Here is a 24,924-nt window from a genome sequence, read left to right on the forward strand (position 1 = left end):
AAAAGATTCGAAGTCGGTTTTCTCTTGATATGTAATCAAGCACTGTTTCTTGTCGAGTTACTGCTTCTGACAGAGGGGATGAAAAGGCAATATATATACGTTGGAAATGTGGCTTGGTACTGGTACTAGTAAGGGATTCGGAATGGTAACTCCATGGGCGAGAAAGTATGCGTTCCAAAGCCCGATCATGCTCCATACTTTAGCTTCTACGCTCCACAGAGACAACCAATAAGCAGTTATATTACAAACTAAAAACATTAGTACGAATAGATGAGACTGAAATTGCTTCTAGGTTGTGAATGAATACCTCGTCAGGTAGAGGTTGTACGGCGGCGCCAAACTCCGTGGATTCTAACCAGGTGAACCTTATCTGGAACGTGACGTCGATGGCTTACGATGGCATATACGATAACGCCTGGATATTTGGCGGTCAAGGAATCTGAGGACCATAGAACACCTGTAGCCAAAGTCGCATACAATTCTGGATTTTGTTGACGGATGAACAAGCTTCATAGCGTTTTCTACGTATATGTCGGAATAAGGGACTAAAACTCGCTTGTCTATTCCGCCACTTTTTCGTATGTGTAGAGGCGTTCAACAGCGAGTGTCGTCTATAAATGTAAGCGAACCCCTGGGGCTGCTACTAGTGTGACACGAATTGGACACTATTGAAGGTCTCAATGCTCTACCCATCTATTTAGAGAGAATGGTTTAGTTGTAAAGTAGAATATCCATAAGCAACATGTCGACTCTAAGATATAAACTTGTTTGGATATTTTTAGTATGCTAGTCATTAGAAAGCCCAAACCATTTAGATAGTTATGATTCTGTCATCATTTATTATCTTAATTTATTTCTTTTATAAACATATAATATCACTCATATGTGTTATTTCCCGCTAAAAAGAACAGTTTCATTCCTGCAGAATTTTGATTCAAGACTTAAAAGTGGCGTGGTGGCAGAAAGATATATGGAGGTTTTGATCAAAAACTTATGTAGCTTACTCCGCTATGTTAGATTAGGTCCAGTTCTTACACCTTAAGATACTTGGAAGCACGTGAAATAGATGCTTTAAAGGTTGAGTTGTCTAGCTTTTCTTGCGCAGACGACCGAGCGAGGATTGAATCAATGGGCAAGGAATTCAATATGATAGAAACTGGATCAAGGTCAGAAGCTTCAGGTAGAGGACAAATCATTATTAGGAATTCGGGTTAACTTCCATTATCAAAATTGTTGTTCATCGCAGCTTCTTTTTTGGAGTACCCAAGGAGCCAAGTAGTTTGTCTTAATTTAAAAGTGGGACGAGCAAGGCTACGACGCGACTTCGATGAATGGTCAGGCGCATTCAACCCAGACCTGCAATCGCTCACATTCTGCATTATCGCATACCCTAATACCCAGCCTTCCCTCCCATTCTCGCAACCCATCCTCACTATCTCACAGCCTTATTCCCAGCTGCGGTGTCTCGTGCCCTTAAATCCCGAACCCGAACGTCACCATGCCCATAGATGCGAAGGAGGTGGAAACGCGCCTGAAGGCTCTCCAGAGAGCTGTGGCAGGAGGAGATTCAGCTGCGTCCATCACAGATATCCTCAAGAGTCTATTGAACGATGTGGTTCCTACCGAAGAGCTACTCAGGGTATGCTCTTGATTGCTACGCACATTCCACAAGAGCGCATGCGGAATTGCTCAGCTTCTTTGGATTGCGATGATCAACAAACACTGACAGACATCTAGTCCACTAAAGCCGGCATGATAGTATCGAAGCAGAAGGCCAACCCGAACAAAGACATTTCAAGACTCGCACAGGAGATAGTCATAAAGTGGAAAAAGATTGTTCAAGCAGAGCAGACACAGTCCAAGAAGCACAAGATGCCCGCATCATCCCCACCGAATAACGGCAGCATTTCATCGCCCGCACCTGCCCACGAACCAAAGGGCTTCCAGGGCGACAAATCTAAGCGGCGTTGGGATACCGAGAAGGTCGATATTAAACGGACGGGCATACCATCACGGGATAACTGCATTGGTCTGCTGTACAATGGTCTTGCGTTTATGTCCACGGAGGGTGCTACAACTCTTATCATCAAAGCTATGGAGGTTGAACAAGCCGCGTATGACAAATTTGGGGGCGACAACCAAGAATACCGCGGGAAGCTTCGATCACTCTTCCAGAATCTCAAGAATGCCACTAATCGGGAACTGGGCCCAAGAGTTTTGTCTGGAGAGATCTCTGCTAAGCGATTCGTGGTCATGAGTCATGATGAACTCAAGTCGGCTCAGCGCCGAGAGGAAGATCTGAAGCTTGAGGCCGATAATTTGAAGAAGGCGCAAGTACCAATGGCCGAAAAGAGTATCAGTGATGCTCTGAGATGTGGAAGATGTGGTCAAAAGAAAGTCAGCTACAGCCAGGCCCAGACGCGAAGTGCTGATGAACCGATGACAACCTTCTGTGAATGCACAGTCTGTGGTAATCGCTGGAAGGTAGGTTCTTTTATATTATCAAGACGTGGATTAAGTCTAACTATCACAGTTTTCTTGAGTTTGGGACCGCAGGAAAACCCCCAAAAACTTTCACTTCTCAACGCACATTTATGGATGGATTTAGGGGTTGGGGTCTGAGCGACATGGGGCTATCAATTTTATTTTGAAATGATGTGGTGGTTCGGAGGGAACCGCGAGGTTTGTGGTTACATTTGGCATTGACCATATCGCCTGGAGTTGGCATCTCTTCCAACACAGGAAAAATCTTTATCTACCCACGCAAGAGCTCCTAGGCATGATTTGAACGGGGTAACAACCTTTCTTTTGACGGCAGCGAGAGCGTGGCAATAAAGCCACAGGCAAATACACTTGCAAGATCTGTTCATTGCCCAGTTCAACCCTCAGACAGGTCTAAGAGCCCAAGGAGATCAGTCTCTTCATCGTCCTCCAATCCTTGCTCCCCAACTCTCTTCCAAAATTTGCTCAGGTGTCTGGTCCCGCTATCACACAAGATAGTAACAATACGACTTCCCTTGGGCATCTGAAGAGCAGCGGCTACCGCCGCAACACAGTTGATGGCGCTACTACTTCCTATAAATATACCATCCTTTTCCACCAGCCATCTAGCCATCTTCAGCGCTTGCAAATCCGTGACCTTCACAGCATCATCAACCAGCTCCCTCCCAGCTTCAAAATTCTCCGTAAGTCGATTGATGCCAATGCCTTCCACAATAGTATCGACCTGCTGCCGTCGCCGGGTCCCTTCTTTCTCGGTATTTGAGAACATGACTCCGTGCTTGACTTTATTGTACAAGCCACTGCCTTCTGGATCTGCCAAGACGACTTTGAGATTTCCCATGCCCATTTCTTGCTTGAGATACAGAGATATGCCTGATATTGTGCCTCCAGTTCCAGCACCAGCGACAAATGCATCGATCTAGAGTAACGTTAATACAACACTTTTTGAGGGTGAGAGCCAACCTGCCTGACCCTCAGTTTGGTGATAGATTTCTGGACCCGTGGTCTGAAAATGTGCCCGATAGTTGGCAAGAGATTCAAACTGATCGGCGAAGAACCCTTTACTCTCATCCTCTCCCGAAGCTGTGTGATCTCTCGCCCTTGTCCTTGCAAGATTGACAAAGTGCCCAGTGGATGTAATAGGAGCAGGCGTGACTCGCTCTACAGTGGCGCCTAGATGATGCAACAAATCCGATTTCTCTGTACTTTGGTCATTGGGCATACATATGTAAGCTTTGTAGCCTTTCGCTCTGGCCAAAGTAGCTAGAGAGATTCCTGTTGAGCCAACTGTGCCTTCATAAATCGTATCCCCTTGCCCAGGGGTCAGCAGACCATCTTCTTCCGCCATCTTGATCATGTTCAAAGCCACTCTATCTTTGGGACTCCCTCCAGCACCATTGAGGAATTCGGCTTTGGCAAGAATTTCACAGCCTGTAGCTTCGGACAAGCTCTTGATCTTGAAGAGAGGCGTGTTGCCAATGCATCCTTCGATGCCCTCGGGAATTGGCGACCCAATCGTAGATTGTCTTGTGCTTCTCGAGTGATCTTCAAGCTTCACAGGAGGCAGAGATATGCTTCCATGACGAAAACTAGACGAAGAAGCAGGTTGTCTCCTCCGAATAGAGTCGTACCTCCTTTGGAGATCCGGATAGACATCTTTGAAGCCCAGCGTCAAGAGAACGCCAGCCGCAAAGGCCGCCGCAAGGGCTGCAGATCCATAAGCTTTAGGATGATTGCTTAAAGACATCGTATCATCGTAAACGAACCATTATGTACATGTGGATATAAAAAAACAATTTTCATGAACTTTAGAAAACAGTTGGTCCTTCAAAGAAGCTTCCGTACCCCTGTAAACCTCGCAAATCTCAAGAGCTTGGACCCACCTTGAAGTCAACATCAACCTCCCAAAAGCACAGATTCCCATAACCACCGCGCAAAGTAATCACTGTCACATGAATGGACTCTCCAATCGTCTCGCGGTTGTTCAGACAGCTGTTTACTCATCGGTCCTGCCAGTCTATACGTTCACATTCCACCCCGCCGTTTCGAATACAACATGCGCGCCGCCATGCGCAGATTAGATGCTTGTCGAGCAGAAGAGGGGAAGGTGCCGAGGACAGTAATTGGCAGCAAAGAACGGACATGTGGCCTTCGGATATGACGAATGAGTATGAGAGTTTTCCTATGGTTACGTCGGACCAGCTGAGGACGAGGAGAGAACGGCCTCGGAGGGTCAAGATGCTTACCAGGGACTTTATTGAAGGTAGGCAGCTCCTGGGTCTTTCACAACCCAAACTTACTTGCCCGCAGACTCCCTATACAATCCCTCATATGGCTATTTCTCCAAACAAGCTGTTATCTTCACGCCCGGAGAGCCTTTTGGGTTCAACAACCTACAAGATGAGCCTGAGTTCTCGAAGCTTTTGGGGGAAAGATACACGCAATTCGAAGACAAACTGGACGCAAAACAACCCAATGAATCACGGCAGCTTTGGCATACACCGACCGAGCTTTTCCGACCATATTATGGCGAAGCAATTGCTCGATATCTCATAGCAAACTACAAGTTGTTACAGTACCCGTACAACGACCTAATAATCTACGAAATGGGAGCCGGAAACGGAACCCTCATGCTCAACATCCTGGATTACATCCGAGACACCGAGCCCTCAGTATACGACCGGACGAAGTTCAAAATTATCGAAATCTCTTCCAGCTTGGCGAAGCTGCAACAACAGCATTTGATGCAGAGTGTAGATTCAAAGGGACATCATTCGAAAGTAGAGATTATCAACAAGTCGATCTTCGAATGGGACCAGATCGTCCCCTCACCGTGCTACTTTCTAGCAATGGAAGTCTTCGACAACTTCGCCCACGATTCTATCCGCTATGATCCAGTCACGGAGGAACCGCTCCAGGGTACGGTTCTTATCGACAAGAAGGGTGATTTCTACGAGTTCTATGTACCGCATATCGACCCTGTAGCGTCGAGGTTTCTGAGAGTCAGACATGCTGCTACTGGAGGCAGCTATTCACATCCTTTGAGCTCGAGCAAGGTGTGGCGGAAGCTGAAGGCGAGCATGCCTTTTGCTCCCAACCTGAGTGAGCCGGAATATATTCCTACAAGATTGATGCAGTTCTTTGATGTGCTGGGGAAGTACTTCCCCGGGCATCGATTATTGACGAGTGATTTTCATGATTTGCCGGATACAATTAAAGGAATCAACGCGCCGGTTGTTCAGACCAGGTATCAGAGGCAGACTGTGCCGGTTACTACGCCTTTTGTAAGTTCGAATTTCATGTCCCTTCAAGCGCAGAGCTCCTGTTAACACTTTCGCAGGTACATCAAGGATACTTTGATATCCTCTTCCCTACGGATTTCAATGTAATGGAGCTTATGTATAGAGCGATTACTGGCAAGCTCACGAGAGTGTTGACCCACGAAGAGTTTTTGAGGAAGTGGGCCTATGTTGAAGAAACGGAGACGAAGAATGGAGAGAATCCGCTCTTGACTTGGTATAAGAATGCCAGTGTTCTTACGACGATATAGGCAGTACATGTATATGATACCAGAGGTTTGACCTCACTGTACAATCAGCATTGCAACCCATGCATTGTAAGTGTCTGCTGAAGAAGTGGCCTATTCGTTATTGGTTCTTCAAGGGGGAAATAGTTCGAGAACTCTAGTAACTTTGTAGAAACGAGTCTTTTATACCACCGGATAGCAGTGCGTGACGGGCCTTATCTCGTCTAGAATCCCGGGATGAATTGCAGGGTACTGAATTCGCCAAAATAGGCAATGAGGGGTTGGTTTTATCAGGCGGAGCCCAAGCTGAATGACTGTGCTGCATGTATCATCCAGGTAATGGAAGGTTCTGAAAGGGAATTTAGAATCCTAGGCTAGATAAAATAAAAGGCTCAAACAGTTTAATGAGACATTTCGATAGAATAATCACTTTAGAGGCAGATAGGCTCTTTGGGCAGGGCTGAGCATGGCAGAGTTGCTCACTCTGGACGCGGCGCGGCTAAAACTTGGAAAGACGCTAGACGAGGGGCTCTCATTCCATTTCCCACCAAGGCTATCATATCAACCTCCATCAACACCATCCCCACAACTAGCCACCACTCTACCAAACCTTTCAGCGCTTGTCGCGCATTTAACCCTAGGAAGACTGGTCGCCGGCGCGATAATTATTCGTCCTTGCTCCTCTTCCGCGACAGCCCTCTTCCGCAACATAACCTCACCCCCAATCTGTCCGAGCCTTGCCTGGGCGGGCTACGAACTGCAAGATGGCGCGCGTCTATGCAGATGTCAACTCGCAGATGCCACGTGCGTACTGGGACTATGACAGCGTGAATATTACCTGGGGAAGTCTCGAGAACTACGAGGTGGTGCGCAAGATCGGTATGCGAACCCCGCTTCTTCTCCTTCGCGTGCGCAGAACTGACTTGATTCAAACGTAGGACGAGGCAAATACTCGGAGGTTTTTGAAGGCATCAATGTCGTCAACTATCAGAAGTGTGTCATCAAGGTTTTGAAGCCGGTGAAGAAGAAGAAGATAAAGAGGGAGATCAAGATCTTGCAGAATCTTTCAGGAGGACCGAACATCGTCGCACTCTTAGACGTTGTCAGAGACAGCCAAGTAAATCAATCATCTCCTTCATACGATCCTAAGACGGCACCCAAAGCTGGGAAGATGAAGTCAGCCGTGGATGTATTTGTACACTCCGATCAAGAAACAAACGACTCATACATGATGCAGAGCAAAACGCCGTCACTCATCTTTGAGTACGTTAATAATACAGATTTCCGAAGTCTGTACCCGAAGTTCGTCGACTACGATGTCCGATTCTACATTTACGAGCTCCTGAAGGTAACTTATATCGAGGTATGGCACTGGTGTAAGTGTACCCGCTGCTAATCGTCCCTAGGCTCTCGATTTCTGCCATAGCAAAGGCATCATGCACCGAGACGTCAAACCCCATAACGTAATGATCGATCATGAGAACAGGAAGGCGGGTTCATTTATTCAAACATTGTAGGCAGAGGCTAACGCGGCGTAGCTGCGACTTATTGATTGGGGTCTTGCCGAATTCTATCACCAAGGCACCGAGTATAATGTCCGTGTAGCTTCGAGATATTTTAAGGGACCCGAGCTACTGGTGGACTTCCAGGAATACGACTACTCTCTCGACATGTGGTCTCTAGGTGCTATGTTCGCTTCTATGATTTTTAGAAAGGAGCCCTTCTTCCACGGAAACAGCAACTCTGATCAACTAGTCAAGATTGCGAAAGTCTTAGGTACCGAAGATCTCTTCGACTATCTGGACAAGTACGAGATCGAGCTCGACCAACAGTACGATGATATCCTTGGCAGATTCCAGAAAAAGAGCTGGCACAGCTTTGTCAACTCTGAGAACCAAAGATTCGTTAGTAACGAGGCTATTGATTTCTTGGACAAGCTGCTCAGATACGATCATCAGGTATCTTCACATTCATGCCTACTTTGTGGCTGATATCCCTAACACATACCAGGAACGATTGACCGCGAAAGAAGCTATGGCCCATCCATACTTCAGCCCTGTCCGAGCCAATGAGCAAGGCCGTGTTGTAGCCGGAACTTCTGCAGCACCTCTTAGTTGAATGGATTACATCAAATGACATCTGACCTTTGATCAAATGTTGCTTGATTATGACCGTCAAAGATTACGCTGACACCCAAATATTACATCCCTGTGTTCTTCCATTTGTTCCGGCCATTGCACGTTGTTGATCGTGTAAAACTCGGGTTAGGCGTCTTTCTTCATTTCATGACACTTGCAGTACGGTAGACAGAGAGCTGTCTGAAGATAAGGAGGGAAGCTGTAGTGGGATGGTGGAGGGAATGGAATGGTGGCGTTATAACTTTACTTGCATACCCTGGACTCCGATTCTTCGTGAAAGCTTCGGAGATCGGTACTTTTTTTTGTCAATAGCGTTCAATACCTGCGATCTGAGCGCGCTCTCTTTTTAGATCGATGATACTCAACGAGACTTCTCCATTAGTGTCTTTTTCCTCACATGGGATAAAGTTCAAGTGTTGGATAATGTCCTAAAGATCGCTAATTTGCTCTCGTCTATGACCATGAAGCCCCTCAATAACGCCCATGTAAATGCCCCCAGGCCATCATACGCCATATACCTCTGGAATCATGTACCCTTGCCTTCAAGGAGCTCGTCTCCCATTAGGAGCATTAATATTCGATGCATGCGCCAATAAAAACTTACAACAAGTAAGCGTAAACTTACACGCCCGACTCCACGCATCATCCTGCGCAATACCCAGCTTAATGCTCACATCCCCAATCTTCTCCCCCTCAATTCTATACGGCAGACTCAGCGCCCTCCCATCCCCCGAGCTCTTGGCCGATTCCCTCTCCACAAAAGCGCCCAGTTGGCGCATGCATTCGAGGAATGCTTCCATGGCGGTGTCGAAGCGCCGGTGCATGAATGTTAGGCCTAGAGGCATGTCGCCCGAGGAGTAAAGATCTAGGATAGATTTCTTCGGGGGACGGGAAATGCGTTGGGAACCGATTTTAGAGGCGCTGGGTGAGGGATATTCGTATCGGATTATGCGGGATGTGGAGCCCATTGGTTGCAGCTCGTAGCCGTCGAATTTGTAGCCTAGTTTATCTGCTACTGTTGCGAGGAGTAGGAGGGTGTGGCCCCATGCTGCGTTGATCTCGGGCCAGTCGACGGGCACGTTTGATAATCGTCCTAGACGTAACCCGTTGATAGTCCCGAAACGACCGTCGTGGCTGATGCAGAAGGTATCATTATAGACGTTTGTTCGTTGAAGCTTTTCTAGGAGTTGGGTATCGTGATCGTATTGCTGGTTCACGCTGTCCCGGACGTTTTGGAACTCCGCGAGCTTCAGAGCGAAGGCGTTGCGCTCGCTCCAGAATTTTTCTTCTTCAATGTCTAGCGCTCGTGCTTCCTCGTCCAGCTCGGCAATCTCTTCGTCCACTCCAGCTTTTTCCTTTTCAAGTTTCTTTAACTCCTCAATAGCTGCTGCCTCGTCTGCTCGTGCCTGGGCTAGCTGCTCTTGAGACTCTTTCACCTCTTCTTCTGTAGGAATACCCGCATTTACTTGTTTCATAAATCCGACATACGCATCTCGCTCCTTCGTAGCAGTTTCTAGGCGCTTTTGTAACCCCTCTACTAACATCTCCGTGCATTCCACACATATTGGGTGATCGATGTCGGATCGCGCCGACAGTATTTCGAAAAGCCTAGATATTCTCTCCATATCCTGAGACAAAGCTTTTCCTTCATCATCTCCTCCATCTGCTCTCGGGACTTCATCCTGTCTTTTATTCTTCGGGGTTGTATCCTCTGGTGACTTGATGACGGATGGAGGTACCACTTGTGATTCAGTGAGCATCACAAATGACATGGCAGGATTCCCAGGTCCGCGATTACTCAATAGATCTGCCGATGCGGTATCATTTCGACGCGGCGGCGTGATATGCCGTTTGAAGGTTGGGGAACCTGGATTCTTGGATACTCGGTCGTAGAGCTGTTTTCTTTCTTGGGGATAGGGCGGTCGCGGGGAAGGGATGTTCTTGGGTTGCTGCTGAGACGATGCTCCTATACTAGTTAGTATTTGCGTTCATAAATAGAAGGTCAAGTTAATGTGGATTTACCAACTAAGAGGTCAAAGGCTGCTGGATTCAGATCCTCCAAAGAGCTCTCTAGCTTTAAAGGAGCACGGCATTTTTGACAGTACATCTTGGGCCTCGGTCAAGCTGATCCTCGCGATGTAGAAGGCAGGCGTTACATGGCAGTTCCTTTGATCGTTAAGTAGCAAACATCGTCTATGATACTAGCAATAGTTGTGGGGTTACTTTATACTCTGTAAGGCTGCTATGACAGGCAGGGCAGGGGATGTCGGATGAATATCGGCTTTACTTTAAGCTTAATTTGAACGCCACCTTCAATCACTTTACAGACGCGTAAAAGCGTGTCCAAGCTCAAAGGCTTCAATTACAGAACATCACCTTTTACGATCGCAATCATATCTTCCAGCTTCATATGTTAGGCGCATTGTCGCAAAAATACATATGCGGTTAACATGGAGCCTTTCCGCAAGCGCCAACGATTATACTCTCCTGCCCGCCACGAATATCCAAGACATCGCGATAATCAACATGAATACTACGATGAACTCGCAGAATCTGAAGATTTCGAGGAGGAGTTGGAAGACGAAGAGCCAGTTTCTGACCCGGATGCCGATTTGGAACAGCGAAGGGCGCAGCTGGACTACAAGTTGAAGTCTACTTTTGAAGCAATCTTTGAGAAATATGGAAAGGACTTCGATGGCATTGGAGATGAAATTGATCTGGAGACCGGCGACTGGACCAATAATGGCCATCTCATTGAGATGCAGGATGAACGAGATCCTGGAGATAATCGCCGCGGTCGAGAATACTCGACGGAAGATACCACCGAAACGGAAGAGGGGTTCAGCAGTTCTGTAATGGACGGAGACATCGAAGACGAAATAGACGAGGATGAGGAGGATGAGGAGGATGAAGATTCTGAAGAGGCTGAAGATGCATCTAGTGAGGATGATATGATGGAAGACGACATGATACTACGTGGATTTACCCAGGCGACGCAACAATTCATGCCACCGGAACCCCATACAGAGCCGTCGCATGCACACTCCCGTCTTAGGCATAACTTTCAACGTCCGAAGGTGTCTTGTCCAAGTATACAACCCAAACAACTTCCAACTCGTGAAGAGATACTAGCCCAGTTTGGACCCCAACTCGGCCCAGAAATCATCAAATATGTGTCAGAAAAGAATGTGTCTGATGAGCCGCAAATCGAGCCTGCCTGGAGGACTCCTAATATATCAAGAGCAGCCTCGGGGCAACGTGGGATGAATATCGAGCCAGCTTGGCGTGTTCCCGATTTCCCTGTGTCTGCTCCTAAGAAGCGCCCGATCCTGAAAACCGTTATTCTTCAGCCAGAAGTTGAACGATCGCCATCCCCTGATACAGCCCCATCTCTTTGGGCACCCGCACGAACACGCCGTCGAAAGGGTAGCGGAACGAGTCTTGCCAATGATGGAATGCCTAACAGGGGGAATGCAGGCTTTTACTCGTCGTATTGTTCCACTATCGTTCCTGTAGGGCATCGATCGAAGACAGATTTGGGAACGCATCAAATTCCCCCCAAAAGAAAACCCCGACAAAACTTTACGATGGAAGAGGATCGAACAATGCTGGACTGGATCACCAGGGCTCAGAAGCACAATAGCAAAATACCACACAGCCTTTGGGAAGATTTGGAATCAAAGGTATGCTCTGAAACTTTCATATTTTGTGAAGTCTGCGAATATTGACAAGCATAGTATCCACATCACAATGCGTCTAGTTGGAGGCAACATTACTCCAGGAAATACACGTATTTTGAACATAACAGGATGGAAGATTCTGAAATGTCAACCGCTGAGACCTCAGAAGACGCGCTTCAGTTCTTACATCGGCGCAAATCGAGGCCAGATGAAGCTGAAGAGGCTGACCATACGCCAGTCATCGGAGTCGCCCAATATGAACGACCAGTCCGAGTTCGAAAGCCTGCCCAACGAGACTCACATGTCATCAGTTGGTCAGAAGCAGTAGACACTATCAAATCCCTAGACCCTGATTTGCACGCCGGAATGCGGGCTGATGCGAAGCACAACCTTGATGAAGGTTCTTCGGCTTTTGACCATCATAGGTCGTCATCAAACCAACATGTTCAGCGTCGCCATGTGTCCGATCACAGACAAAACTTCAGGCAAAGCATTCCAAGCCATGGCGACGGGCAGCTATTGCAACAGCCAAAAAGACGGTTCAGCGATTTGCCCATTGATACTCGCAATGAAAAGTCCCGTCCATTGAGTTTTGCTAGCTCTGTCAGAAAAAACAACAAAGATACCTCAATCACAAGTGCTCCTTGCCCTCACGCTGATTGCAGATTTTACACAATGAAAGTTTATATATTACAAAGAAGAGCAGACGAAGAGCAGTCACAAATGTCCTCGCACCTCCTCAACGTTCATCATACATCGCCGTTTCCATGTGGAGAAATTGGATGTCTCCACAAAGGAGAGCATGGATATTTTATGCAAGCGGATTTGGTTAGACATGTCAAATCAGATCATCCAAAAATAGGAGCTTTACATCGACTGCGAGGTCGAGTTGACGCTCATTTGTTAGAAATAGGCAGCGAACTCGGAAAGCCTCTAGAAGTCTCATCAAACGAATCTAATCCATCAAGCGATCGACCAGTCACCCAACATAGAGACTCCGATTTCATGTCTCCAGCTAGACCCCACAGTAATGGATTTACGTCAACCAGTCGACCATTTTCAGGAAGTTCTGACCTAGATCAAACGTCAACTCCAAGGGGTACAACTAGCGCTTCAACACATACACCGATGACAAGCGTTTCATCGCTCATAGTGAACCACCCCTCTGCAAAAGTAAACACTATAACGGGAATGGACCATCCTGCGGAAAGATTTCTAAGAACAATCACAGATATGCACAATGAGGAGCCCAGGAACGAAAAAACGTCCAATCAAAGGACTCATTCTTCCACCTTCATGGATGCAAATGAAGAACAGCAGCAGATGCAATGGTATAACCCAGCATCCCCTGAACTTGGCAGTGCTTTTGGAAAGGTGCCCAGACAATTTACTTCCGCTTCTGATGAACGGGCTGAGGTAAGCGGTAGAGGGAATGATACGGCACCTTATGGAACGCGCCACCCAGAGCCAGAGCTTGTCAGTCCGCCAATCACACAGAATTCATCGCCAAGGTCACGGCCGTCGGTGCCTGGAAGCATAACCAATTCTCAAAATTTAGTGGATAGACCATCTAGTGCTAGACAACCAGAGACTTCTGGTTCTTCAGCAGCTAACGCAAGAAGTCCTTCTCGACAGTTCACCCGAGAGAATAACAAGGACTCTGCCTTTAAGGCGAATGCTGCGTCATCAATGTTACCTCCAAATAAGCCTCAACACCGCGCTGCTGGACCGCCGCCGATAACTCCGGTCAAGAAAAGGAAATCAGAAAGATTTGCTGCTCATAATGTATTTGACATGGCCGAAGCCGATGAGTTGAGTCTGGGCTCAGACGGTTTCGTCCTCTTATCCTCCCGACGAACAGCCAAGACTCCTTTCGAGCTTCCCGTCCGCATAAAACATGAGGATACAGTAGATACCGGATCCGGTACAGTAGCACGGAAACGAAAACTGCAGGACTTTCAAGCAAGCGACGAGATCGACGAGTTGATGGCGGACGAACCCGACTTTTCTGTCTCGCAGCTAGGGCCATCTTCAAGAACACCAAGGATAAAGAAAGAAGATGAGCCTGTGCGCGCCCCAGCTCTCTTTAAGCAAGCAAGAGCTCAGAAGCAATCTAGTCGCGGCAGCAAGAAGAGCTCTCTTCCACGCTCTGTGTTTCCTCCTGTTCCATCGCCCAGCATTCGTGCAGGCACGCCGTTACTGGATCTCACCCCGAAAAAAGTCCTAGAGATAGCGGAGTCAAACCAGGGATCTAGCTCGCCTCTGCCTGGTCTTCTGACGCCGTTGAAGTATAGGCATGCAGAGGGCCCTGCGATTGTGGTCAAGACCCCTAGTGGGACGTTCCGCAGGTGTGGCGAGGCTGGGTTTGCATGTAGGAAGTCGTTTTGTTTTCATTGTGGGTCGAATGCTGTTGGTGGTGTGCAATGAATTATGAATTAATGGTCAAGGAGAATGGATAACGGTTAGGCTTTAGGCTTTTGGTTTGTAGGACAGGTTAGCGGTGATGATACATAAAGTATACATGAAGATTTTGCATTGTTTGTTTACGAACTACCTATTGTATTTTAAAATTCGCGCCGGTGTACTGTGCATGCCTCTAGAACGGTATAATGCGCAGACAAAAATTTCTGCTATCACTAGTACCTTATATGACGAGCCAGTCAAGTGAAGCTTCTAGTGTGCTTGCATCAATGATCAATGTAGATTTCCACAATACAGAGCGTAGGTACTTGATTACAAGACTCCCCAAACATAACACCAACATCTCAACATCTCCTTACATTTACCACCAGACTAGAAGATTCCTCATAGCTAGATCTTCTCACCCACATGCCTACACCCAGCCAGCCAGCCCCAGGCATCCCATCCCAATGCTCTACATGATATTCAATCTCATACATCGCCAAGTGCAGCTCCACCTCTCGCATGCATCATATGCATATGCGTGAGGGGTTTGCTCATTATACAGTATAGGATAAGCTTACTCCGTAGTATGCATATGTAATCTTACATTGCTAAACGGCACGGGTTCCAAAGGGCGTGAGTTAGTACATGACATTACAGTACGCGCGTAATAAGTAAGAGGGTCGAGGCTAGCGACTGAATGGTACGAAGTACCGGAGATCGATCCCCCGTATTTGGGAATTACTTCGTAAGTAACTTGTTGATTAAAGTTGTCTGCAGGAGAGAGTGGAGAGGTGAGTTAGTACTACGGTATAGTACACTGCCCCAATAATGTTATTATTATTATGACTATTATAAGTGCGCCGCCAACTATTGTACAGTAGCCCTTATTTGATGTACTAGTTTAGTGGTGAGTCGTTTCTGGAAACCCTTTTTAAGTAGGTTTCACCGTAGATACGGTGGCCCTACTCGTATAGTATACCTACATATACGATAGGACGGAGTAAGAAGCACTAGTGTACATGTTCCGGGGAGTGGGACTCTAGCTAGCAACAGGGCCACGTGTATCCCTTGTGTATGACTGCCTGCCTGACTGACTGACTGACATTTAGTACATAAAGAATAGAGGGCGTACCAAGATAGTAAATACAGGCCGGCCGCGGGTTATTAAGCTTACCCCGCCTGGGTCTGTCTGCCGAGCTTGAAATAGCATAGTAGTGTTCCGTGGATCTGGGAAACGAGGTAAAGTACACTCGCCATGAGGCTGCATAAGCCCTGGCCTAGGGTATGTATATTGTGGACAAACGAGCCATAGAACCTCTCGATGAAGAGAGACTTCTTGTCCCGAACATCTTGAAATTGTACGTCGATTATTGTTGTGAGTCAGATGTACACCAGCCTTCGTCCAATTCGGATAGCTTGGAGGGGAGGAGGTGGACTACTATGCAGCCCCGTAAAATAAGGCTTAAGCATACTTCCTTGGCCTCTGATCATGAATAATATCCATTACCAACCGGATGGATGGCATAAGCAAGTTGTTCTGTCATACTTCCGCCCGGGTTATCAACCTATAATTCCTGGCTTATATGTAGCCTTGTAGCGTGGAAAGAGGAGGGTAGATGCTGCGACACCAGAGTGGCAGCGTTTGTGTTTGGGACTACCTTACCAGGCTGGGTAAAACAGCCCGCGGAAGAGTTCATGAAAGCAAGTGGAAGGTAATATTATACTTGCTGTTACTCACTCAGTCTAGGGCTGAGGAAGGTATGGAGCCGTAGCGCGGAGTCGGATGAAAGATTGCCCTTTTGGAGAGAAGAGAATGGTTTCAAAGCTGAGCGTACAAGTTTGTGGGTACTATATTCAAATTGTCTTACTTTGAATTGTATCAAGTTGTTCTAAGTTCTCGGTAGGTCCTTAGAGGTATCCTGCAAATGAGATTAAATTCCACATTGAAAAGCCTTTCATTTATAATGATTTTAGAGTGAATGGTCTAAGAGCGCCAGAGCTCCAGTTTGAGAGTCTTATTGCTCTGTTCTCGCATATCAGAATTCGTACTCTCTCCCATTTTTGAAGTGCTTGTGTAGTGGTTTCCGACTTCGGCGGCCAGTGATGTTAGATGTGAGATTTAAGGGGCGGGTTCTAGTAAAAGCCTGGTGGGCAATTTGCTTCAAGAAACTCGGCATGTCGGCATGGGTTGGTCATCGGTTCGGCTACTTGAAGTTGTGAAAGGGGCTTTCTCAAGCGGCCCGTGAGCGGCTTGCTTCCTAACCAACCTCGGCGACCAAATCACACTAGCGATGTCAAAAAGGAAAGTTAAAGGGCGTCTCGTAGGATCCACTTCCTGTTATAACATCGTGGTGGATTACATGACAAAACAGGTATTGGGTTCGGGTACTTGAAGCTGGAAAAGGGGCTTGTTAAGCGGCGGTCCGTGGGCGGGTCGCTTCTTAAATACTAAACTCACCGCCGCCTGAGTCATCCATACTCCGTAATGTGCTGCGACGACTTGTCAACAGCAAGGCGTAAGAAATTATCGGAATGTAATCAGACGGCTAACCACGGTCATCAAGGTACTGAAGATGATGTTCATTCATCACTCGATGATGCCAGAAATTTAATAGCCAATGCATATGCCACGATGTTGTAATGAGCTTGTTTCCATTACTCACACTCGAGCCATTGGCAGTGAAAATTTTCCGCATCCTCGTCGCATCTTGTGCGAGCGCATAGGAAATTAGGAAAATGAGGATTCTCGTGATCCCTAACAGCAGTTTTGGGCGAGGCTGAACGTGTACGGTGAGTAGACGCGGTTTCTGACACAGATCTTTCCTTAGCGGCCCTAGGCGGTGGATAGCTCGAGATAGCCTACAGACTCCACTGCCTTTGGAGGAAAGGCTGGCTCTGCGCAAAACAACGGACGAGACTCGAGTGAAGGTGATGATGCCGTCTTCATGCCTTTACTTACTTACGGAGTTCGGGTCTCATGCAGAAAGAAGTTGGTGTGTGTCATGCTGAGGAAGGATTTTCACCCAGGTTGTCTCTGAGGAGGGAATGCAATCCTAGTGCCAAATGGTGAAGTCAATGCCTGATCAGTATTCTTTAGGTTTATGAGTTATGAATAGGGGGATGAAGCGCCCTTGCCTCCGCAAACATAAGCTCGGGGGGTTTGGAGGGAGGGACTACATCACATGCAAGGCTTAGAAATCATACTCCGTCCAGTAGTGGAGGTCGAGGGTCGAGATATCTACTACGGTACTACCTAATGTACTGTACCTTACCTCCGTAGGTACTCCATACGAAGTAATTTTACCTGTATTCTTTTTACAGATCCCACTATTGAATAGTCACACCAACCAATCAGGAGTGAGAGAACGCCATAATGCGGGTTAGCGCTTCGAAATGGATGCATGGCTCGGTCGTTTCGCGACTTTGCCGATCCCCAAATCCTGGTCTACCTCTACCTACTCCGTTACGCCCTTCTGGCTGTTTATAGTACATGCAAGTACCTACCGCCCAAGTATTTCGTACGTGTTGGCTCCGTGACCGGGCTAGAGCCTGATGACCCGGATCCAATGTGATGGAACCAAATGAACCATGGCGTGCATGGCTTGTCCAAGTGAGTCAGGCTTTCACTATTCACACACGCCTTTCGAGAAGACTATCCATATCTGCTCATCATTCCTTCTGTACGAAGGGTGTATAAAGGTTAAATCCCCCCCCCCCCAACGCCCTTTCGGTTTTTTCCATTTGGCCATACCATATATACTTTCAATCGCATGCCAGACATTCCATAAGTCGAAACTCCCTTGCTCTCCTGTGCCACCATTATAAGGTTCCCCGCGCCCAGCCAATATATATCATCCGACACAGCCAATTGGCCTGCGCACTCTGGTTCCTTATCATCAGTTCCGAACCATCTACATCGAAGTCCAACCTTCGTGCAATTTTCTCTGTCATCTCGCAATTCTCGCATTCCATCCGTCAAGATGACTTCCTACAGAAGAGCAAGCTACGCAGCCTCCATTCAGTCTACCACTGGTTCAATCGCAAGTTATGCCAAAAGACTAGCCCAGCAGGGCCGACCAGATATGGAGATTATATTGGACGACCACATCGAGGGGAAAATCTACACAACATTTGATGCTTTATCTGGCAAGGTGGAAATCACAGCTCCATACAATGCCCGGTTCGACGAAATCCACATCACCTTGGAGGGTACTGTGAAGACTTTCGTGGATGACCTGTCACCTGAGAAGACCAAGTCCAAGACGACAGCTCTTCACAAGTTCCTAAAGTTGGTTATGCCCATCTCAGAGAATGACTACCCCCAGCCACGAGTCGCCGAGGCTGGCAGGACCTACACTTTCCCCTTCAACTTCGTTATCCCGGATCAGTTGCTTCCACGATCTTGCTCTCACACCAGCACTGCTGAGCATGTGCGCGATGCCCACCTCCAACTTCCACCAAGCATGGGAGATCGAGAGCTATCGGTCAAGGACGATATGGCACCAGAGATGAGCAAAGTTCAGTATGCTATCAAGGTTAGGGTAGTCAGGAACCAGGAGGCCAATAACAAGGACATTGTTCTTGTAGAAGGTCTCAGGAAGCTTCACATCGTACCCGCTGTTACAGAGGCACCGCCCATGAGCATTGAACCTACCGATGATGAGTTTACTCTTTCGAAGACAAAGTCATTAAAGAAGGGCATGTTCTCTGGGAAACTCGGCAAAATTACCGTCTCGGCAGCACAAACCAGCGCTCTCATTCTTCCAGCACCCTCATCCGATAGCTGCACACCTCCGACCACCATGGCTACTATGAATCTCCGATTCGATCCTCACGAAAGCTCTTCTCAACCACCACGACTTGGAGGCTTAACTACCAAGATCAAGGTTTGGACCTATTTCGCAGTTCGCCCGTCGGCAGAATTCCCCACGTACCGCAGTTCCTCCGCTATATATGAGACCTACCGAGGCGTATACGGTATCTCAATTCCTCTGTCATCTAGGTGTGTAGAGTCAGTGGTATGGACTAGGCATACCCCCTCGCCAGCATACGCTCGAAGAGACTCGGCGTCTTCAACAGAGTCTTCGGATTGTTCAGACAACGTCTACGCACCAGCGCCAAAAGAAAGTGCAGCCTACTATTCTGCAACTATTGTGGTACCAATTACCCTTCCTTCATCGAAAACTTGGGTTCCCTCCTTCCACAACTGCATTACCTCTCGGGTTTACACCATTGATCTCAACCTAACTATCCATACTCCTGGAGCAGGCGTTCCTGCATCTTCCGTCGCATTACGTATTCCAGTTCAGATTGCCGCAGCCGGAAATCACAGCCGACGAGCAACTTTAACGGTTGAGGAAGCAGCTGCTGAGCTTGCTGGTGCGGATGAATATCTGGTGCCGAGATTAATTGAGATGCCACATGAGGACCTCATTGGCAATAGTGTCTTGGCTCAGGCCGATACTTCTGAGCTTCCCCCGAGCTATGAAGATTTTGCTCTCCCGCAACAAATTGTCGGGAGGTGTTGAGCTCTTTTCAATAATTTGGATTGGTTTTCTTTGGATTTGAAAAGCGAAATGTATCTTTTTTTGCAAGGCGTTGGGGAGATGTGATGTAAAAGAATGGATTTGAGCTGTCTGCAATCGAAAGCACTTCAGAGGCACCAGTAGGACGGAACAGCAAACAAAGATACCCCATAGAATTACATAATAATAATGATTCCGAATCTCAAAGATCTAGCTACAATGAGTGATTGGATTATCATGACCTTTCTCTAGTAAGTAACCTAAGGATGCTAGGTTTAACTTGTCGAGCTACATCTTGAACAGTATAGAGATATGTTAGAATCTTTAGTAGGAAAAGGCAATATATATTTTATGACTATCTTTTATTTTCTCATCTATACTTAGAGACTGTCAGTCCTTTCCCCTGTCACTTTAGTTTCCCCCATCTCCGGATCCACTTTCTTCTCGACTACCGACAGTGACCTACTTTGCGGGAGTCCCCGCAACAAGCGCCTGGATATTGACACCCAAGTACTTTTTGACTTTGTAATGCGACACTTGTTGGCCATTCTCTCATTCTACTCCCTGCTTTGTATATACTCGAGTAGACTCATGCCTATACTATAACAAAAGAGTACCGGTTCATTATCGTAATGATAGGCCTCTCGGATTACTCCGCCTGTAAATCACGCATGGGTACAACGCTTATTTATTTTGGGCGTGCCAACTCATCCTCTGTTTGCGCCACAGACATTCACAGCATGACCTTCACAGCTGTTCATCACCACTGGCAAAGACACCGACACTTCGAACATGCAAGCTAAAAGCCGCTTGCTTTGCCTGAACTCTGTCGACGATGGCGCAACAACCAGTTGATGCGAAAGCATATTATGGGTACCTGTTTGCAGCCGACAAGAAACCCACCAAGGTACTGGACGCCCTGCTCCGAGGCATCGCAAAACATATAGTAAGTCGCAGTGTTTGCGTCAACATGCGATTATGTTCCATGCTTACACTCACTAGTCGAAAGATGTTGGGGATAAAGACGAGAAGACCCTGGTACCGGCGAAGCTGGCAAGCTTCTACAAGGCGGTGGGAGGGAATTATGATTGTACGCGGTTCCTCTATACACCTCATTCATTGAGCGAGGCTAATACAATACGTTTTGTACCGCAGCTCTTTTTGTCGAAGTACCGCATCCTTCTATATCATGGATTTATACATCTATAGGCTGCCAGCATACGCTTCAGCCTACCAGTCACGATTTCGAGCCACCATCGATACCCGCCCTTACAACACGAGGTTTCGTCCGATGGCAATCAATAGAGATTCTGCTTGGACCAGAGGAACACGTACCATTCATACAGACAGCGGTTAGGGAGTGGGCGATCAAGAACCCCGATACAGGAGAAACCTTCCCGGTCGAGCTCCCAAAAGAGGCATTTCCTCAGAAATGCGACGCGGAGATAGAGAAATGGCACAGCGAATGTGCTGCAAGGCTACGGCGACGAGCTTCCCCAGATGCTGACGATGAGTCGATGCGTCCGGATCTGCCACCGCGACCAAGAGTGCGGGTGGAAGAAGGCTACACGCATGTCCATGGCCGACCCTCAACCCGGCCTAGAGCAGGAACAGATTACTCTGAGCCCAGATCTAGAGTGACTTCAAGACCTATATCCTATTCTCACGTACCTGGTACTGGAGCCCGGCCCGTACGTCCAGTGATCTCCCGTTCGCCGAGCCATCGGGCACGCCAGTTCTTAGCTCCTGAGGAATCATCCCGTCTCTCGCGCTCACGGCGACGAAGCTACCCCGATAATCTAAATTCTCCTCCTTCCTCGCCAAACTCTACATCACCCCAAGATCTCCGGCCACCCCCTACACCTCATCATGCGCGACGGCATAGTCACCCACGGCAGGAACACCACCAAGCTAGCGTTTCGTCTGATGCCTCATCCGAAGACGATAGCCCCCAGAGTCCTAAAACTAAAGCCAACACAGGGGCGCCAAGAGGGCGCTCACATCCCCTTTCATCTCACTCATCAAATGCGGGAGATGGACCGAGTTCAAGACGCTTCGCGCCCACGGTCCCAACACCTGCAGTCCCCATACCTCCCGATCCAAGACTTCGGGGAAGAAGAGAGAGAGACGAGGAGGTGAAACGCAGGAGCTATCCCATCCCTATCGACCTGACTGGTAAACTATCTGCGCCTTTCTTACTCGGGAAACGGGATCCAGACAGGGCGTCGAGGAGTGGATCACGAGGTGGGAATAAAGTATCTTGGAAGGACTTGAGTGAAGTCCAGGATCTGTTCAAAAGGGGTAGTAAAGAATCTAGTCAGGACGAGGAGCTACCTAGACGGAGTAGAGATGATTATAGGAGACGAGATAGAGATCGTGAGCGGGACCGTGAGAGGGATTCGTTGAGGCCGAGAGATAAGCCGAGGCGCAGCAGTCATGATGATATGCCGAGGAGGGATAGGGAGCGTGATAGAGATAGAGACAGAGACCGCGAGAGGGAGCCTGTGGGGAGGGACCATAGGAGTTTTAGGGACAGGGATCGTGAGCGTAGGGCTGTGAGTCCGATTAAAGGGGTTAGTGGACGGAGATATCCCGAAGTGTCATGATTGATCATAGACGTATTAAACTCTACTCCGCAACGCCGGTAGTTCGGATATGAATCTGCACATTGCATGCAGCATACCCATTACCCTCTCCACGATCCATATATCCATCTTGTTTTTGCAACTCCAAGCGAGGCTATTTAGAGCTTTGAGCAAGAGTAGCTATAGAATAATTCCATCACCACTAAAGATATACAACCTATTACTAGAATATCTCAAAGTCGAAAAAGGGTGTTTCCAATTGTTTGTTCCCACCAAAGCCACCACCAGCGGCCTCCGAGTATGAGGCGCGTTAGTTATACCTACCTTCCATATCCAAAACCAGCATAATACTTCCCGGCAATTCTTTCATCACTCTCTCTATCCCAGACCTAAAAACTGCGCTTTCCACATTTACCTACCATATACCCAAAGTTGTCTCCAGCTATCATACATATAGATCCCTCTTCTCTTTATGCCAGTCTCGCTCATACCTTCCTTCCCTCCTCACCCCCTCCCTTTCCAAAAGAAAGAAAGAAAAAAACATAATGCTGTTATAACCAACCATTCATGCTGAATATTTTGTAGATTGTAAAACTTTACTTTCTTGGCCTGCACACTTAACACAAACCTATCCCCTCGCGTTGGCATAACCCCCTTGCTTTCTGTTAAGTAAATAAGTACCTAGATATACCTAGCTATTTTGCTCAAGTGGAGTGGGGGGGAGTTTGGATGGCCGGTTAGGCTAGTTATTTCGGAGGTTCTTGGTATTAAAATTGTGTTGAATAAGTACTTAGCTAAGTAAAAGTGCTAGATCATACTTCTACCTATTTCTCTATACGTGCCATTCTTGAAACTTATAATGCGGTGCATGATGCATTGCATGTATAAATATTTGCTTTGTTCGGAATTAGCGAGGCCATGTTGACTTACCCCTGAATGCCACTCCCTCCTTATTTCCAGTGAACAGTCAGAATATACTGCGTTGTATTAAGGTCGGAACAGTGTTTCTATCAAAGAAGGATCTGCCTATTCTTTGCAGTTATTCATGCAGCTGCTTGCTCCTATTTCATCAAGTCTTATCTGAATTATATGTGTGGGAGAAGCGCGGCCAATATCGAGGGAGGTATTATCTATTTACATACCTACGTTTAGAGGCGTCATAAGGCTATTGGCAAATATGCATGAATGAACAATGAATGACTTGGCGAGGAATACAAATATCAATTCGAGTTGTTTCGAAGTCGTTGGGTGCTGTCCTTGACAATGAAGTTGAAACGTGATGTCGAAGCTTCTACCAAATCATGGCGGGCGAAGGCGAGAAGAGCACTGACTACCTACCTACGCTTGAGCTCGATTCGGACGCATAGTGGTATTGGTGGGCGCCGCCGACCTGCTCAGTCGTAGCATGAATCCGCTTCTCTTGCTCCAACTTCTTCTTTCCTCCTATATACCCACACCCACGCACAATCCTATCGCCCATCCCGAACACCTTTCATCCCAACAACCAAACCCAACACTTGTCGGAGTACCAGAGCGCATCTCCCATCTCAACTCACCATGTCCGACACCAACGACGACGCTTGGTATACGCAGTTTGAGCCGCCCCCGTCCGAAGCAGACGAGGAGCAGGAACTAGACCCATCCCTACTGTACTCAGAAACCGATTTCCATCCCGACGACGCACCTGCATCGTTCAGAGCCCCAAAACGAACCACAGTACCACGCCGCGCGCGCAAACTGGCCTCTGCGAAGAAGCGCGCGCGGAAGGGTGGGGAGGACATGGACTCAGTCGGTGATGAATGAGATGGGATACTCAAGGTAGGCTGCTGCACGTACCGTACTACTCGCTGGTTCGAGTGTACGAGGGTAGGTAGCTTTACAGTAGGTGGGACCTTGACGTTAATTACATCTAGCTTTGGGGTTCTGAATAATACCATATCTTTCCGTACCATCTCATCAATATCCCATCTTTATCTTTGTCAATCTTCTCCATCTCATCTTTTTTATTGCTTGCTTGCTTTCTTTTTTCAAAGTCATACCATACCATACCATACCATACCATACCACCTCTCCCCGCCGCAACCAAACAAACAATGTGAAAAGATAGTAGTACGGCGAATAATGTTTTCATGACCGAGGTAGATGCGCTGAGGGATAGATAGCGGGCAATAGCTTAAGAGCCTAAAAAATGGGATGTTGTAGGCCGTGACTTCTTGTTTGAAGAGAGGTAGGCGCGAATTACTCCCTTCCTTCCAAACTTGCCCCCATCAATCTTTAAACATTTCCAAGATTCGCAAATGCGTTTAACTGCTTTATTTGCGTATTTTGATAATATTGATAGTTGATAATATCATCTCATTTCATCCGAAATGCACTTGAAACGGCTGGCTAGCCGTAAATATGCAAACTAGTCCACCCCCCACCACCTCCTTGGAAGCCGCGAAATGAAAGGAAAACACGGCAACTGCAGGTAAATAAATCATCTTGCAAGAAAAATAACTTAAGGACGGAGTTAGTAAAGGTGTGGTGATACAGCTAGCAGGCTCTAGCTGTAATCTCTTT

General features: G+C 47.4%; 7 protein-coding genes across 7 annotated transcripts; 5 read left to right on the forward strand and 2 right to left on the reverse strand.

Annotated features, from left to right (window-relative positions):
* Positions 1 to 1,498: 1,498 nt before the first annotated feature.
* tfs1 (Transcription elongation factor S-II) lies at positions 1,499 to 2,542 on the forward strand (the record flags this gene model as incomplete). Its single annotated transcript, XM_031151322.1, has 3 exons — positions 1,499 to 1,639; positions 1,738 to 2,484; positions 2,534 to 2,542. The coding sequence occupies 3 exons, from the start codon at positions 1,499 to 1,501 to the stop codon at positions 2,540 to 2,542; spliced, it is 897 nt and encodes a 298-aa protein (XP_031003413.1).
* Positions 2,543 to 2,878: 336 nt separating this feature from the next.
* On the reverse strand, positions 2,879 to 4,249 carry cys-12 (Cysteine synthase; the record flags this gene model as incomplete). The annotated part of the gene is given in 2 exon segments (XM_031151323.1): positions 2,879 to 3,421; positions 3,440 to 4,249. The coding sequence occupies 2 exon segments, from the start codon at positions 4,247 to 4,249 to the stop codon at positions 2,879 to 2,881; spliced, it is 1,353 nt and encodes a 450-aa protein (XP_031003408.1).
* A 209-nt stretch (positions 4,250 to 4,458) lies between these two features.
* Positions 4,459 to 6,052, forward strand: LHYA1_G006385 (Arginine methyltransferase NDUFAF7-like protein, mitochondrial; the record flags this gene model as incomplete). Its single annotated transcript, XM_031151324.1, has 3 exons — positions 4,459 to 4,765; positions 4,813 to 5,786; positions 5,843 to 6,052. The coding sequence occupies 3 exons, from the start codon at positions 4,459 to 4,461 to the stop codon at positions 6,050 to 6,052; spliced, it is 1,491 nt and encodes a 496-aa protein (XP_031003407.1).
* A 740-nt stretch (positions 6,053 to 6,792) lies between these two features.
* cka (Casein kinase II subunit alpha) lies at positions 6,793 to 8,146 on the forward strand (the record flags this gene model as incomplete). The annotated part of the gene is made up of 5 exons (XM_031151325.1): positions 6,793 to 6,907; positions 6,967 to 7,376; positions 7,435 to 7,491; positions 7,567 to 7,986; positions 8,039 to 8,146. The coding sequence occupies 5 exons, from the start codon at positions 6,793 to 6,795 to the stop codon at positions 8,144 to 8,146; spliced, it is 1,110 nt and encodes a 369-aa protein (XP_031003410.1).
* A 562-nt stretch (positions 8,147 to 8,708) lies between these two features.
* Positions 8,709 to 10,273, reverse strand: atg6 (Vacuolar protein sorting-associated protein; the record flags this gene model as incomplete). Its single annotated transcript, XM_031151326.1, has 2 exons — positions 8,709 to 10,132; positions 10,189 to 10,273. The coding sequence occupies 2 exons, from the start codon at positions 10,271 to 10,273 to the stop codon at positions 8,709 to 8,711; spliced, it is 1,509 nt and encodes a 502-aa protein (XP_031003409.1).
* Positions 10,274 to 18,232: 7,959 nt separating this feature from the next.
* On the forward strand, positions 18,233 to 19,780 carry LHYA1_G006388 (uncharacterized protein; the record flags this gene model as incomplete). The annotated part of the gene is made up of 1 exon (XM_031151327.1): positions 18,233 to 19,780. The coding sequence occupies one exon, from the start codon at positions 18,233 to 18,235 to the stop codon at positions 19,778 to 19,780; it is 1,548 nt and encodes a 515-aa protein (XP_031003416.1).
* Positions 19,781 to 20,612: 832 nt separating this feature from the next.
* LHYA1_G006389 (uncharacterized protein) lies at positions 20,613 to 22,383 on the forward strand (the record flags this gene model as incomplete). Its single annotated transcript, XM_031151328.1, has 3 exons — positions 20,613 to 20,723; positions 20,780 to 20,867; positions 20,987 to 22,383. 3 exons carry the CDS (start codon positions 20,613 to 20,615, stop codon positions 22,381 to 22,383), a joined length of 1,596 nt encoding a protein of 531 aa, XP_031003415.1.
* Positions 22,384 to 24,924: the final 2,541 nt, after the last annotated feature.

The sequence above is a fragment of the Lachnellula hyalina genome (assembly GCF_007821495.1).
Source record: "Lachnellula hyalina strain CBS 185.66 chromosome Unknown contig00123, whole genome shotgun sequence".
Taxonomy (NCBI): domain Eukaryota; kingdom Fungi; phylum Ascomycota; class Leotiomycetes; order Helotiales; family Lachnaceae; genus Lachnellula; species Lachnellula hyalina.